Source organism: Protopterus annectens, chromosome 8.part1, assembly GCF_019279795.1.
Source record: "Protopterus annectens isolate FY-2018-M chromosome 8.part1, PAN1.0, whole genome shotgun sequence".
Lineage (NCBI taxonomy): Eukaryota > Metazoa > Chordata > Ceratodontiformes > Protopteridae > Protopterus > Protopterus annectens.
Window position 1 is genome coordinate 406,966,125 of NC_056742.1, and position 16,355 is coordinate 406,982,479.

General features: G+C 38.5%; 1 protein-coding gene across 1 annotated transcript in view; it reads left to right on the plus strand.

Annotated features, from left to right (window-relative positions):
- The window catches only part of HEATR3 (HEAT repeat containing 3), a 603,471-nt gene that overhangs the window by 16,502 nt on the left and 570,614 nt on the right, over positions 1 to 16,355 (plus strand). Inside the window, exon 2 of the mRNA XM_044081978.1 lies at positions 12,214 to 12,386. Coding sequence (XP_043937913.1) covers positions 12,214 to 12,386 — 173 coding nt within the window. The remainder of the gene's footprint in view (positions 1 to 12,213; positions 12,387 to 16,355) is intronic.

Sequence of the window (16,355 nt, forward strand, 5' to 3'; positions counted from 1 at the left end):
GAACGCAGGGAGGACATGCAGACTCCACACAGAAGGCACCCCAGCCGAGAATCGAACCAGAGAACCTCTTGCTGTGAGGCGACAACGCTGCCGCTGCACCACTGCGCCGTCCTGCTCCTAGATGATCTATATCTGGCCTTTTGAGCCATGAAAGGCACATTCCTCTTTAGCCTGTTTCTTTGCAAAACCAGTGCCTGTTCTACAAACACCCACATCAGAGACCTAAATCCTACAACAAAATATGTATGACTTGCTGGAGGGATAGGTTCTTAACACAATGTTTTCCCAGCATTTGGGATTAAGTTGCCATCACAGGTCAATGTACTATTTGGCTACCTTCAAGACTAGTCTTGATAAATGCATGATAGACTCAAGTTTGCCCTAGATTGTCATGTAAGGCAGTATTAAGTCCTTGACAGGGGTGTTAAGAACTTTGTCTACTTAAAAGGTGTCTGAAGGGCTAGCTAGGTAGGTGTCTTTGTGGTCCCTGTGATCACTTGTTTAGTATTATTCCTATGTTGTACAACCCCCTGCAGTCTCTGAGAAAAGAAAATAGTCTCCCAGTTTCTCACTTGCTGCTCATGCAGGATGTTTAACATCTGTTCATAGAAGTACTGGGTGGAACCCTCTAAATTCATAGCTCAGTAGTTTGAAGAAACATTCATGAAAACACATCGCAGCAGCCAACTGCAGATAAGTAAATCAACATGGTGAATCAATGAAAAGAGCTTTGTGTCTGTTCTGGGGTTCAGTCCTAACCTTTGTCACTGTGTTTTTTTTGCCTCTGTGGGTTTTCTCAGAGTACTCCATTTATCTCAGACATCCTTTCTTTATACTAAATTATCAATTATATTTGTGTTGTATTTACCATTTCTTCTAGGCTCAAGTCATGGCTGAACAATGTCTGTGGACAAGACCACTTTAAATCATAGTGCAATACATGCGTTTTTAATGTTTCTTTTTTTTTTTCAGAAAAGTGTATAAGAACAGTTTAAAGAGTAGCTAGTGTAAACCTCTTATTGGTTTGTTAATTACTGTATTGTTTTTAAAAAGGGTATCTTAGCCATATTGTTATTCTACCTTATCCCTAAAATAAAAAGTGAATGCATGCTGTATGTTTGTTTTCACTGTTATGGGAGCCCTTGCGGAGGTTCCATTTTTGGCTGCTTTCCTTTAAAAACTGCAGTTTCAGGAATGGAGCCCTGGTTGGTCAAAAGGGGAACAAATAGCTAACTGAAGAAAGTGTCTTGATTGGCTCAACTGTACAGCAGTAAGCCAGGTGCTTGCATCCACCCAGACCCGATTTGTGAAGGTTTTTCTTCCATTGTGATTGAAGTGTTCACCTGCATTTTTGTTTAATGTCTGCTGGGTATAAGGTTGCCACATTCCTTCCCATACTTAAGTAGTTTCCCGTCTTCATAGTAAAAATTTGTGGGGTGGAAGGGTGTTGGTTTTGTCTTGTTAAACCATCTCTGCTGGCTGAAGGGAGCAGCTGTCTTAGTAGTAACTAAGTAACTTTATGACAAAGTTTCTGTTTCGTTACTTGCGGCTCTGCTTCCAGAACATAATGAGTTGCACTCTGTCTGACTCCTGTTTGTTGTCAGAATACTGTAGATGAGTCATCCAGTGCATTAACACAGGAGTTATTTTTGTTTCTTAGACATGTATCCTTTTTCCTTAATGTAACAATTCCTGGAAAGTCATAAAAATACTGATCTAAAAAGAAAGGAAAAACATGTTTTTTTTAATTGCAGATGAGAAACTATTTTTAATGGTAATTCATCTAGAAGTATGCGGTATCCTATTAAAAATGATAACCAAGTTATGTAGGGGTAAACTGTTATCCTTTTGTCAGAGGAGGTCTCTATTTTTTCTTTCTTATCTGCAGAATTGTTATCCGCGGTGGTAGTGCTGCGGTAACGTTGGCGCCTCACAGCAAGACGCTGTCCCGTTCGATCCTCAGCAAGAGCGTCTACTGTGGAGACATGCGTGAATGGGCGTGCCTTCGTTGAATGTTGTGCGTTAGGGCCGGCAACTCAGCACGTAAAAATAAACTGCCAATCATTAGCGGACCGGAGTTGCGTTGTGGCGACCCCTAACCGGGAAAAGCAGAAAGACACAACATCTGCAGAATTGTCTCTGGATAAGTCTCACTCATTTCAGTGGCAACTATTTATTTTACTGGTGAAGGTCACAAGTAAATACTGTGAGTTGTGTATCCGTAGCTAGACCATGGCAAATCATATCAAAGTTTCCATTTTTGACAGTGCATGGCAAGCTGTTGTAAAGAAAACAACTGCGTGTCAAGTGTTTATGTATTTCTGGAGTAGCCAAAGTTGCCCGATTTTAATGTTATATTTTATATGAAAAAGTATAGTCTGTGCCCAAAAGTGATGGGTACAGTGGCAGTCAAAAATAACCCACCGTCCTGATTGATTTTTTTCCCCTTCAGCAAAATTGATACAGGCAAAAACGTAAACAAGCTGTTTCATTTGTTGCAAAATTGTTGATTGGATGGTGCATGGGCCCTTTTGGTGAACCGGAGGTAGTGGTATACTTGGAGCTAGTGAATAGGGCTTGTACGTAGATGGCCCTCCACTACCTCTTTGTCCGGTTAAGATTATTAGCTGTCCTAGTATATTTCTAATGTGTCTTTGCTAGTCATCTTGTAGGCTTTGCAGAGTTTTAAAATGTTTCATTGTACTCTGGTTGTTACTTCTTTAGCTACTTAGGCAATGCACTCTTGAAACTTCCTTTATACTTCAGATCTTGTGTGAACGTTGTAAGTTATGAGTGGTTTCAAAGGTTTTATAGACTAGGTTTGGTTTGGTTTTGATTGTAACACAAGCAATGCTGCCAAGTTGTTGCAGTACCTTACACAAAAGCAGCAGGCCTTCTTCTTTAGGCTTTTCCAGGTTAGGGGTCGCCACAGCGGTCCTCCGGTCCGCTACTGATTGGCAGTACATTTTTTACGGGTGCCGAGGTGCCAGCTCGACGCCTAACCTTCAGCAAAGGCACGCCCATTCTACGCATGCCTTTCGAAGGCCACTCGACCTTGGGGAGGACATACAGACTCTCCACAGAAGGCGCTCCAGCCGAGAATCGAATGGGAGAACCTCTTGCTGTGAGGCAACAACGCTACCGCTACACCAAAGCAACAGGCCTAAGACATTTAAATTATGACCATCTCTTGGTCTTGAGTTAGTGTTATCCCTGTTGCTTCTATGTTTGTCTTGGGTACTGCGATGGCTTGGCAGCATCGTTTGCGTTGTGCATTTTTTTTAAACGCTAGAATTGAGTTTTTGGTTCCTTGGTTTTGATTGCATCAGTGCAGAGAAGTAATGAATTAATTGTTAATTTCTCATCTGAATCTTTATGTAGGGGTTATGGGAGGACATTTAGTTCAGCTGAATCACTGTTTTATGTGTCTAATTGCTTTTCTATTAACATTGCAGATGCAGATAAGAAGGATGCTCGATTTTGTTTTTCTTCATAATTAATTGTGGAGATATTATGAAGTAATGGTATAGCACAGCAATGTGCTTGTATGTACTGTCAGATGACACATTTTATGTTCTTGGAATACTTTTTATAATTAAGTAAAAGTATGAGTTTTCCCAGGGGAAAGTCAGCAGTCCTATAGACTAAATGTGTTACTAGAACTCATTTTCCAGAAGTTGGAATGGTTGCACCCTTGCACCATATAGTTTCTGTCTGGCTTGTCAAAGATGCTGTAGTTTTATGGATACCATATTCTTTTTCCAAGGTTTTGGAGAGAAGCTGGTGGAATGGGAGGGGCATGCTTAGAAAATACATGCTCAAGTGTCGAAGATAGTCCAGGATGATAGACATGCTGGCTTTAGGTGGTTCTTTACTATTGTTTGTGCTTTTTCCCTGCTGTAGAACTCATATTATTATGGTTTGATTTCTTTACTAGTAAGTGCAAAATCCATGCAACAGTGCTCAGAGTTAATAACTTGGCTGGTGAGTAATGTTTTTATAGTATTTTGCTAGACAGGTTATGGGCAATACGTAGTTGTGAAACGATAAGATTGTGTGGGAGCTCTAGCCAGTGTAGTTGTTTTTTTTAAGGCTGTACATTTGTGACTTTTTGTAGGTATATTAATGGCAAATCTAGCAGTTTTGTTTTAACAGCTTCATATCAATTTTTGGGTGGTATGAAGGTTAGTCAGGATGGGGAGGCATAATTAAGAGCTTGAAGTAAGTAGGTTGATGCAGTGTTTTTTCAAGTGCTGTCAGTGAGATAGTGTTTACTTCTGTATAATAAACCAAGTTTCTGTTTTTTTTCCCCCTAGTAGCTTGAAAAATGTGTATATCAACTTTCACTTCATCCGTTGTGACTCCCAGTAGCTAGGATTGTTGCACATTTTCTGTTCTGGTGTTATTTTTAGAGAATATTATGAAAAGTTGTTTTTGGTCCAAGAAAAATATTGAGGTTGAAGTGCATTAATTTTATTTTTTAGGATTTAGAAGATGATGACATTTTCTTAGCCATGTTTCAGTTGATGATGCGGAGTCCTGGGTGGAGACATTAAATTTTGAGTGGGCTGGTGCTCTCAAGATTGTATGCATGGGGTAATCTCCATATTGTATTTTGGTTGCAGGCTTGGCGGCTGTGAGAAGTATAAAGACATTGAGTAAGAGGGGATCAAGTACTGAACCCTGTGAGACTCCAGTTGAAATACCTATGAAAGGTGAAAAGTCTTGGAGTCGTTTTACTGTCTACTGTCTGTTTATGAGGTAGCTGTGGAAACATGACAGGGCTGAGTGGAACAGGCTGAGCAATGAAAGTTCTGTGAGTAGACTTTGGTGAAAAATGGTTTTGAACGCTTTTGCTAGGGTAAGGAAAATGGATGAATTAGTACAAATGTGAGGAAATGGTCACTGATTATATCCAGTAAGTATCCAAAGGAGCTTGTACTGAGTGGTTGGAGGTAAGAATCCAGCTAAGTACAGGCTGTTTCGTTTGTATTTTTATTAGATCTTGTAGTTACAGTGATAAGTTGGCTGAAGTTATAAAGATTTATTTTACATTTTGGCGTGGTTGTATTGATGAAGTGCCAGTCTAGTTTCAATGTGTATGTTATGAGATGTCCAGCACTGGGTATTTTCAGCTGTGTTGTTTTTATATCTTAGTGACATATGTAGTGCTGTAGTACATACATTTTTTATAATTACTTTTTAATGCCGAGACAAGAAGTTCTGTATTGTTGTTTTCAGAGATCAGAGATGTTTTGAGGCATGAGCTTATGTCTAGAGTATTTATGTAAACTATAGCAGTACCACTTGCTGTTTTATTCATCTCTACTTAATCAGAATATTGTAGCCTGGTGGATACTTTCCTCCTCGTTTATTTTTGCCTCTAGCTAAGTTTCAGTAGTAACAAGTATGCATATGTTTTAAATGCATCAATATCAGATGATCGAATGTTTAGTTAAGCAAATAACTAAACGTTGATCACTAATAATCGTACACAAAACATCGAATGGCAGTTTCCACTCAGGGAAACAATGCAGTTGCCCAACGAAAAAAACAAACACAAATGAAGTGGCCCCCTAACTAAATATACCAACTCCGAGATCACCCCACATTGAAGAAAGGGCAAGCCCCACACAACGGAGACTCGTTTCCCTGAGTGGAAACTGCTGTTCGCGGTTTTGTGTGTTAAATTATTAGTGATCGACATTTAGTTATTCGATTAACTAAACGTTCGATCAACTAATATAGACCCTTTTAAATGGCTATACAAGCATGTTTGTCTTGTGCTTTTGTTACAGTTGCTTCTGAGATATTCATCTTTAGTGTTGGGTCATTACTGTGGCTGTGGGAAGGAGATGGCTTAGGTGTTGTCATAGTGGGCGGAACTGTGAACATTATAGTTGGGCCTGGGTTGGGGTGTATATCTCCACTAGGTATCAAAGTAGCTATGATGTGCCGATATGAATGCAGTCATTTGTATTTATATTTAGTCTTTATTGTAAGCGTTTGTTTTATTACATCTGGTGTATCTGTATTTGTAGTTGTTTATTAACATGGTGTGGTGTATTTGAGGAGATATGGGTAGCAGGTAGCTGGAACTGGAGCATGTTGAGGCTCTTTTTAAATCCTAGGGAAAAACTAATGCAATTCACCCCAAAATTTTCTTAGACCAAAAGCAATCTCTCACAGTACTCTGCAAAAATAACACCAGAATAACACCAGAATAGAAAGAAAACAATTTGCAGGACAAAAAATATATGCTGCTGCTTTACTGTTACCGAGTACCGACATTGTCCCTGCATACGTTTTCATAAGTACAATGGTTATGTATAACCGATAGAATTCCCTTACAGTCACTGTTCTATTCCAGCTCCTATTTCCCATTAGTATTAAAAGCTCTTTTTTTCAATTCCATCACCACCTTCTTTGCTTTATCATTGAGAGATTATGCATTCTAAATGGACGTATATTGACTTTCTCTTCTGCTAAGTGGAACTTTTCTAAAATTGCTCCCCACTTTGGAAATCTGGCCTGGCAGAAATTAGAAATCTGCTCACACTAAAAGCCTTCAAATGTTTGGGGCAGAATTTAGAAAGCAATGCAATGTGCATCAGAAAAAAACAAATCTACAACATGGAGGCACAGTCTGCAAAGACTACATTGCATTGTTTATGTTGTTCTCGTTGAGTTGTAGCGGGCAGAACTCTGGTGCACTGAACAGCTCAGTATTACCCTAACTCTGTGTGCAGCAGTGTAGAGAAATGCGCAGCACGACCTTTTCAGTCATTAAAGGACAGCATTTCAGTGGTTCGCTGCCTTGTGCTAAGTGTTCAAGTATCCTCAGAAATGTTAGCAAATAACATTCATGCAACTTCACTGAATCTCATTCTTGGGTGCTTCCATGCTCATTTAGGTAATACCAGGCATTGTGTGCGATCATGATTGCTGCTGCATTTTTTGTGATGTTATATACATGCTCATTATTTTATGGTTAAATGAAAATATGCACTTTGCATAGCATTCCATGGATTATTGCATGTGCTGTTAAATCATGGGGAACTTGAAATGAGGTGCAGGAATTTGCTTTTGTGTTGCTGTGCATAGTAAGGCATGGTGCCAGTGAACATTTGGTATAGGAATGATTCAGATGCCAAGCATGCAGAGGGGGTTATAACTCAGGAGCATTGATAAGGCGTTGAAAATCTTCACCTGTGTAGTGAGCTGGATAGCAGATTTATCCCATTTGTCATTAACTAATATAGTACATAGCTGATTTTCCATTAACTCAGTTTTGTGTGTGATTCAGAGACATTTGCGTGCCTCATTCAGAATTGTGCTGTACTGTACTGTACACATCTATTTCAATACTCAACTACTCACATTTTATATAAAACACAGCCAATCGGTTCATACTTTGAATTCATGTCAATCATTAATTTAAAGTGCCCCAGCAAAATGTATACAAAAGATACATACATTTATTGCATATAAAAAGACTCGAGGATAACAGTCCCAATTAAATCATATCATGCCTGTCCTTTAAAACTGGTTTAATGCCATTACTACTATTGAGACTTGGTAAACAATCTGCCCTAAAGTAGTTGATCCATTTATATTTAACCTCAGTTCTATTCGCTATGTCCCCCCCCCCCCCCCCCACCATTACCATTTAAGGCTGTAACTTGTAGGATTCTAAATTTAAACTGATGTTCTAGCCCATGAATGGATACATGTTTTGCTAGGGCATTAGTAAGGATATTCCTGCGAACATCAGACCTATGTGCACTTATTTCTTTCAATTTTTGTTAGTCTTACCAATATAAAAACATTGGCATTGAACACAATTTGCAAAATAAGTCATATTTTCTGTATTGTGCCTGATGCCTTGAACGTAAACCTTTCTTGGCTAATAGGGTGAGTAAAAAAATAAATCTACATTTATATCCTTGCAGTGAGTACAATTATAGCATGGGATAGTGTCCAATTTTCTCCTGAAACTTTTACCCACATTTCCTTTATTTATGTCTTTATGACATCAGTACTGTTTTAAATTCCTTTCTTTTTTATACATGAACCAAGGTCTCACACCCACTGTCTCACCAACTTCTTGATTAGATATCAAGATAGTCCATTTTTTTTTAATAATTCGTTGCACTGTTTTAGCGTGCCTATTAAATTACATCATATAGCTGGTCCTACCCTTATTCTTATTTATATTATTAACTTGGTTGGATAAATCACCACTTCGCCCAGACAGATATAGTTTAGCTACATCTTTCCTCAGTTGGCTTACCATATTTTTTGTCTCTTCAATAAGAGCATTACTATAACCTCTACCTCTAACATCCGATGACATCCCCTCCATTTCTTTTACAAACATCTCGTCCTTCATACTTGGCCTATTTGCTGTCATGAATTGTCCTTTCACAACTTCTCTGAAAATATGCTTTGGGTGCATATTTTCTGAGTGTAAATATTTTACAGCTTGCACATCCTTTCTATGTTCACAGAGTCAAAAACAGCATCATGTTTAGAAAATTAGTACTAACACATGATTTAAGATAAAAAAACAAAAAAATCAGTGGTAGAATGAAGATATTTAATAAAATCACTTAACTCATTATGCGTACCGTTCCATAAAAGGAATACAGTCATCTACAAATCTTTTAAAGAATAGTAGATTATCATTCCTAAACATCCCATCATGTTTAGCATAAATAAACCTTTCTTCCCACTTTGCAAGTACTAGATTAACATAAGTATTTGTGACTGATGTACCCATCGCTACACCCAGTCGATGATAATTGTTGTTTGTCTTGGCTTTTTCCCGGTAAGGGGTCGCCACAGCGGAACTCCGGTCTGCTAATGATTGGCAGTAGATTTTTACGAAACGCTGAGGTGCCAGCTCAACGCCCAACCTTCATCGAAGGCATGTCCATTTACGCACACATGTCTTTCGAACGCTACCAAACCACGGGGAGAACATGCAGACTCCACACAGAAGGCACTCCCAAGCCAAGCCGAGAATCGAATGGGAGAACCTCTTGCTGTGGGGTAACAATGCTACCACCGTACCACCGCGGCATATGTTGATGATAATTGTTGTTAAATATAAATGCTTTATTGTTCAAGGTACAGTCTAACGAAGAGCACAATAGTTCAACTTTAGATGTGCAAAAATCACTGTGAACATTCAAAAATTCCTGCACTGATGGGCATAATATGATATTTAATTGAGAATGTTATCCTCTTTGAGTCTTTTTTATATTGAATATATGTATGTATCTTTTCTATATATTTTTGGAGCGCTTTAAATTAATGATTGATATGAATTGCAAGTATGAACCGATTGGCTGTGTTTTTTGTATAAAATGTGAGTAGTTTTTTTATGTTTTTTTATGTTGGTTACACTGAGGAAGAGTTTTACTTAAAAGCTTTGTTTTATATCTTTGTTTTTAATAAATAATAATTTGCAGTTTATTGAACGGTGGACTTCTGTTTTTTTCTGCTTTGTTACTGATTTTGTATGCCTTGAGGTCCTTCAGGTGCTTGGGAGAGCTATTTAGATTTCTGTTTCAATACTCCACTGCTGATATAAGCACCTGATGTGGTCTGCTTTTTAATTGGATGTGGGTTCTACACTGATGGCTTCGGTACTGTTTGATACACTGAGAGCACTTCTTAAAGATAGGCTTCATTGTCAGCGGTTGCTTTTTAAGTAAAGCTTTCCTTTTTGCACCGTTGTACACTTTGTCTTCATTTGTACAAACACACTAGTGCACGTACATTTAAGTATTCTGAAATGCATCATGTGTGACTGTTATGTCTGACCGATACACCTCTGTTTGCATTTAGTATCCATCATTCACATTTTTAAGGACACTGACGCAGTAGAGCTTTTGCTGTGGTTTGAAACAACTCAGATGTGGGATTTCCATATGGGATAACAGCCCAGGTTTTCTGGGTATTGCCATGTTATGTTGTGCTTAGTGTGATGTACAGAGAGGTGCTTGTATCACCTGGTATGTGTGATAAGGGATTACCTAATGAAAAAGTGAACAGTCACAGAGAACCCAAAACTGTTGACTTAAAAATATAGAATCAAAAAAACAAAAAAGTGTTTTCTGCAGGGTAGGAGCAAGCCCCTCTGCACCCCCACATCCCCTGCTAATTATGTATACTGACTCTGAGATTGCATAGCAGCTGGACAAATTTCCCGATCCTGTTGTACTGAGGTTTTGCAAAAATGGCAGCTGGCAAAGCAACAAAAAACAGCATTTAGCTTCCTTGAACGTTCAGTGTTATGAACTACAACCACAGTAAGAGCCTTATTCACCTGTGTCACCTTGCACAGACTAATGCCTGGTGTGCCCTGTCTTTGAATTGTATGCACAATTAATAGAACATCTTATTCAGCAATTTGTCTATAAATCCTTTTTATTAACAGGCAGTACTTCTCGTCAATAACTCTTCGTACCTGCCTGGATCAGTATTCCAAGGCAGTTTTTGGAATTTACAAAAAAAATGTTATATATGTAAAGAGGAAAGCTGTCACACTGTTTCTTCTCCCTGCGTTGTGCAAAGCACAGATTGCAATGTATTACTTGCCATTCTACAGTGAGTTAACGTACACAGGTCTGTCCTTGTATCATCACTACGACTGTCACATAGTTTGCATCTACCTAGATCATGCAGTGTTTAGCGAAGTTATTGTCCTACAGTATTTCTCTTTCTACTGACCATATTTCATTTGTTGTATTTTTTACTTATGTTCCTGGTTGTTGCAGAAAACTGTTTTTGAATCACGTAATAATTAATGAACAAATGAACAGTAATTTAATGTACAGTATTTTTGAGATTTGTATAAAAAATTGTTTTTGCATAGTAATAAATAGACCAAATAACTTTTTGTATATGTATTACCATTGTAGATACCGTTTGTGGAGAATAAGTTTTTTTAACGTGTTTAAGTTTGTTGCCTGGATGACTTTGGTCTTCTCAGGTTCCCAGCTATGAAGTCAACAAATAATTCATGAGACTTTTATTTGTCTTGTTAAAATTTCAGTTGTTGTTAACTGACAGTTGGCACCCTCTCTCTGCCAGTGCCTACTCACTCATGCCTTTTACTGGGGTTGAGAGTCGACCAAGAGGGGTCATCTTTGAGGCAGCTGTGAGCATTTTTTGTTGTATAGCTCTAACCCCCATAGTGTGTCCCTAGTGACATCCACAACTGAGCATGCAGTGAATGTTAGTGAAGGCAGGTTACTTTCTTCTGCAAGTGACATAACCCATCAAGATTGTCCTGCCTTCTAGAGGTCAGTGCTTCTGTTTGTTTTTCTGTTTCCATGAGGAACTCTGACCCAGGATTGTTTACACCAGGCATGTGCCCCCAGAAATGCAAGTCAGCAATGGCATGTTTTTTCTCCTTTTTCTCCTGCCAGCTCAAGCAGGTGCTGTAGTCACTAGTGGAGCTCTAAGTAAACCGTTCATTAATTCATTCCCATTTCTCTGGGGGCAGGAAGCAACGGAAAGGAGCTGATACTGTGCAGGTGCCTTATTCAGCTGTTACCTTCTTGGTACTGTTGTTTTATTCCATTGTGCTGTGGACATCTGAGATGGTGGGCCATTGTGCTGTGAACATCTGAGATTGTGGGCCATTGTGTAGTGGACATCGGAGATGGTGGGACTCCTCACTTCCACAAATGATGTAACCCCTCACAACTGCTGTAACCTAAACGTGACAGCTCTCCCCTATGGATTCCAGTCTTCACTGGGAACTGTACAATAGGACCATGTTCCCTGGCACATATCCCAACACCCATTCACTGAGGAGACACTAGGTGGCAATGCCATGCCGTTCTTCTGTTCAAACTACTGACAACAAGAGGTGCCCAGGCCACTAGCTGAACTTGGGTCATTTGAATTGTAGTCAGGCCTTTTATCCCTTTATACCAGCTGAGTTGCTTTGCTTCATGGTACTTGGAATATATTATCTTGCAGTCCAATAGAATGTGTTGTCATTATTTTACATAGTAAGACTTCATTTTGCAGTTATTTCTGCACATGTTTACAGAGTAAGAGACTGTGAAATATTTCCTCTACATTCAAACTTTAGGTAAAGCTTCTAAGTTTCTAAAATACAATTGCAATAAGTACGTTAGTATTTTATTAGTTCATCTGTAAAGAAAGACTTGCTTTTATTTTCTTTCACAGTTACAGAATCCTTGTGCTGATATCCGGGAGTACACCTGTGCCAGGATTGCAAAGATGGTGCAACATAAGCAGGCCATCCCATCCTTTCTGGAGAAGGACATTGTGCGATGTATGGGCCCAATGCTACTCGATCAGAGTTTGGCTGTGCGAGAAGCAGCTGCTGGAGCTCTTAGGTCTGTAACAGATAGTGCAGAACTAGAAAAAGGGTGTTTGTATGCGTCTGTGTCTGTATATGTATATATTGGCTATGATTTTAAGACCTTCCTGTGGTTAAAACAAAAAGCATCAAAAGTTGATATGTAGATTAATCTTACAGTATGCAGTTTTAGAGTATTTTTTTTCTCTGTCTAAATTGGGAAACTACTTAAAGGGGACATACCTGTAGTATTTTATGTGGACACAAATTGCTGTTTCATTACTTAAATAACTATATACATTTACTTTATGAGTAACTATATGCATCTAAGACATAAATAGTGAGTTCCACAGAACATAATACTGTAGGTTTACAGCCTTTCTCTTGGGTGTTGTGTGGCATATTTACTCCGTACAAGTTCTTACTGAGTGTTTTCTGTTACCATAGTAAGATTGCTAGTTTTGCAGTATAGATTGTTTCCTCTTTACTGAGCTGTCAAATGAGTGCTGTTGTCTAAATTCATATTGCCCACTTTGGAGAGCCGTTATTTGAACAGGCAGTAGAACTTTGCCCATGTGTCTTAGAGACTTGTACAGCACTGTAGTGTTTGAACTGAGTGGAGTTTCAATCTGGATAGATTACATCATGTAGTTAACCCATGAGTTGAAATTCTTTTATTTTCAGTTGACATTCTTCCTTCCATTGTGTTTCCATATTATGTGTAGCATGGGTGAACAAACTGACCCTGCAGGTGGTGACCTTTTCATTTCATGAAAAAATCCCCAACACTTTGTGTTTATTGTCACTAAAATCTTTTTTTTTTTTTTTTTTTTTTTAAACCTGAATCTATTTGGCACACTGTTCATCATTCTAAAAGTGCCTTAAAGTCTCAGAGGGGAACGGTACCCTACAGATGATAAAGTTCACAGCATTCTGTAGTTCAGGGCTTCACTCACATTTGAAGATCTCTTTCAGCTAATAATAGGTATAGGTTTTTATTTGGGGGGGTAAAAACTATTGGTGGGGAAGTGGCATATTCATACCAAGATACTTGTACCTTGTTTGTACAGATTAAGCTGAAATGATGAGCGTGCTTTACTCTTCTAGTGCTGATGCACCCGGAAACAAACTGCACTGATCATCTCTGACACTTTGCTTGCATGCAAAAAAAAAGTAGTGTCTAGGGGCTGCACAGTTCCTTAGTGCTTATGAGCAACTTTACATAAAAGTAGTCCCTTACTTTGGCGATGGTACTTAAAAATCCCTTTCCTTCCATATGGACACTCTGAAGGCATTGCTAAGGTGCTGTCATCAGCTTGCATTAGTTTACATCAGCTTGGAGCAACTTTACATAAAAGTAGTCCCTTACTTTGGCGATGGTACTTAAAAAATCCCTTTCCTTCCATATGGACACTCTGAAGGCATTGCTAAGGTGCTGTCATCAGCTTGCATTAATTTACATCAGCTTGGAGCAACTTTACATAAAAGTAGTCCCTTACTTTGGCGATGGTACTTAAAAATCCCTTTCCTTCCATATGGACACTCTGAAGGCATTGCTAAGGTGCTGTCATCAGCTTGCATTAGTTTACATCAGCTTGGAACATTTGGCCTGACATGCTTCGAAAAGCATATGCTGTATAGTGTTTGTGAGGAAAACTCTTGTAAAGTACAGCATTTTTTTTTTTTCAAATATAATTTTTATTACATTTCTCTTCTATTTAAATACAAGAAAAGAGTGACACAGAAAATATACATACAAGGTACATGGAATGTCAAGTTTCAGTTGTCCAAATACGATATACATAACATAAATCATCAGTGTTAGGGTAACAGTTATACAGAATCGTCTAATAATCAACCTGCTCTTAATGAGCTGTAAGACAGACATTTACATAAAGATAGTATACAACATATTCAAAATGTGACATTAAAACATTGCAACCAGATATTCAAGTCTACGTAACTAATCATTCTGTCTTGTACTATGTACATCATATACACTGATGAGATCTTAATGTTCATCTTCAATGTGTTTGCCATGACCTGTACCCGGTTATTGTGGGTATACACTTTTCTGTACTAATTGTTTTTAGTTTCCCTTATGTAAAGTAATATTGATGGTGAAGTCCCTTGTTCATAAATCAATTTCGTCCTAGGATTTCTAAAAGAAAATTATTGAAAGTGAAAAGACAAGAGTATTGCCAAACTCTCTGATGTTTTCTAACAAAAAGAGGTAAAATTTTGTACGTAGCACCACTATTACTTTTTCGTCTCCTTTTTTTGGCTGTAAATGATTTGCTCGGGAGCTCCTGCTGATCATTTCTTTTGCTGTTTAATATTTTAAGTATATCATATAATTCTGTTTTAGGACACAGCATGGTCTTCTTTACGTATTCAATATGATAATTTATTGATACGGGCATAAAAATATTCTAAATTCAGTATTATTTTAACAGAACTTTCCTTTTGTACTGGCTTGATTTGTTCTACTGTCACCTGCTGTTACTCTTTTTAAAATGGCTTTTGTTTTGACAATCCTTTCAACATGTCTGTTAAGATTTATTTTTGCTGTCAAGCATGCTGGGACTTGTTTCCATGCTCTCCCTAATGTGTGTCATAACCTTAGCCAGGGAACCTTCATACCAGAAGGGTATCCCAGTTGCCCATCTTTATTTTCACCTTCTCATTTCTTCACCACTTATATTCTCTTTTACTGTTGTACTCCTTCACTTTGGGCCACTTTCAGTTGGAGTGAAATGTGATATTGGGTCTCCTCTGCTTCTATGTGAAGGGGACAATAATGTAATTTCTGTACTTCAGACTTAATAAGTAAACCTAATGTAGCTTACAAGTAGCTATTACTTCTTAACAGGTTCATATCATTTCACAAGAAATCAACTAAAAGCATTTTCTCCTTCTTTGTGTGTCTGACAGTTAAGGTCAAACTTAAGTCCACCAGTGGCTTCCCTATTTAATGTCGCAGTATTGTCTTGTAGCTTGACTGTGAGCTGTTAACGAGCTGCTTCCTGTGGCATGGGGTTTGATTCAGACAGCCTTCATTTGCCTGCTGTGTGACCTTGAGCAAGTTGCTTAACCAGACAGTGCTGTGGAGCAGTTGGGAATTTGGGCCAGGCTCTTTAATGGTCTCCTGGACTGCAGGTCTAGCAACAATATGACCTACTACTTCTTGGCAATAAACCTTTATCCTGTCACAAAAGTAACATATCGAGGATCTTTGCTGTTTGGAAACATTACTGTGGTTAAAGGTAAGTACTGTGTTTGCATTCTTAATCCGGATGTGTCCCTGAATGAACATTCACTGCTACCCTGACAACTTGGTCTCTTTTAACACCCCAGACTTTGCTTTTCAGCCATTTGCAGATTAAAACTAATTGATCCTTTTCCACTACTTGGATTCCATGAGCTAGAATACAGCTGAGTTTGCAAATTTACTGTTGACCAGCCTACCCTCTACCAGACCCATGACTGAACACCACTCACTCAGCTGGGTTGATTGCTCTTATTGGCATATTATCTATTCCCACTAGTGTTTTTCCCATGTGTTAATCTATAGTCAGTGTTACCAATTCATCTTTGCCATGCTGTTCAGATATATTCCAAGTTATCTAAGGTTCTCCTTGCACTGTTTCTCTTGTACATTAAAGTTTGTGGTGGTTTTCTTTGCTTATGTCCCTTATAGATGGAGTTTTGTTTGTTTATTTAAAATTTATTTACTGGTTTCGCAATTGATCCATTTCAGTCTCTGCACAGAAATATAAAGAAAGTTAGAATCCCATTTAGCGACACATAATAAGGAAAGACGACAGAGAGGAAATGAGGATGCCCAGCTAAGAGGTGCATAGGATACTAAGCCCAAGATTGCCATTTCCAGAATATTCCCTTTTCTGTGAGGTGTGGCAATCTCTAAGTTGGTGTATACAAGTATGAAGGATGGGGGGGGGGGGCATGGAGGAGGTGTTGCACCCCCACAAAAACAAAAGAAAAG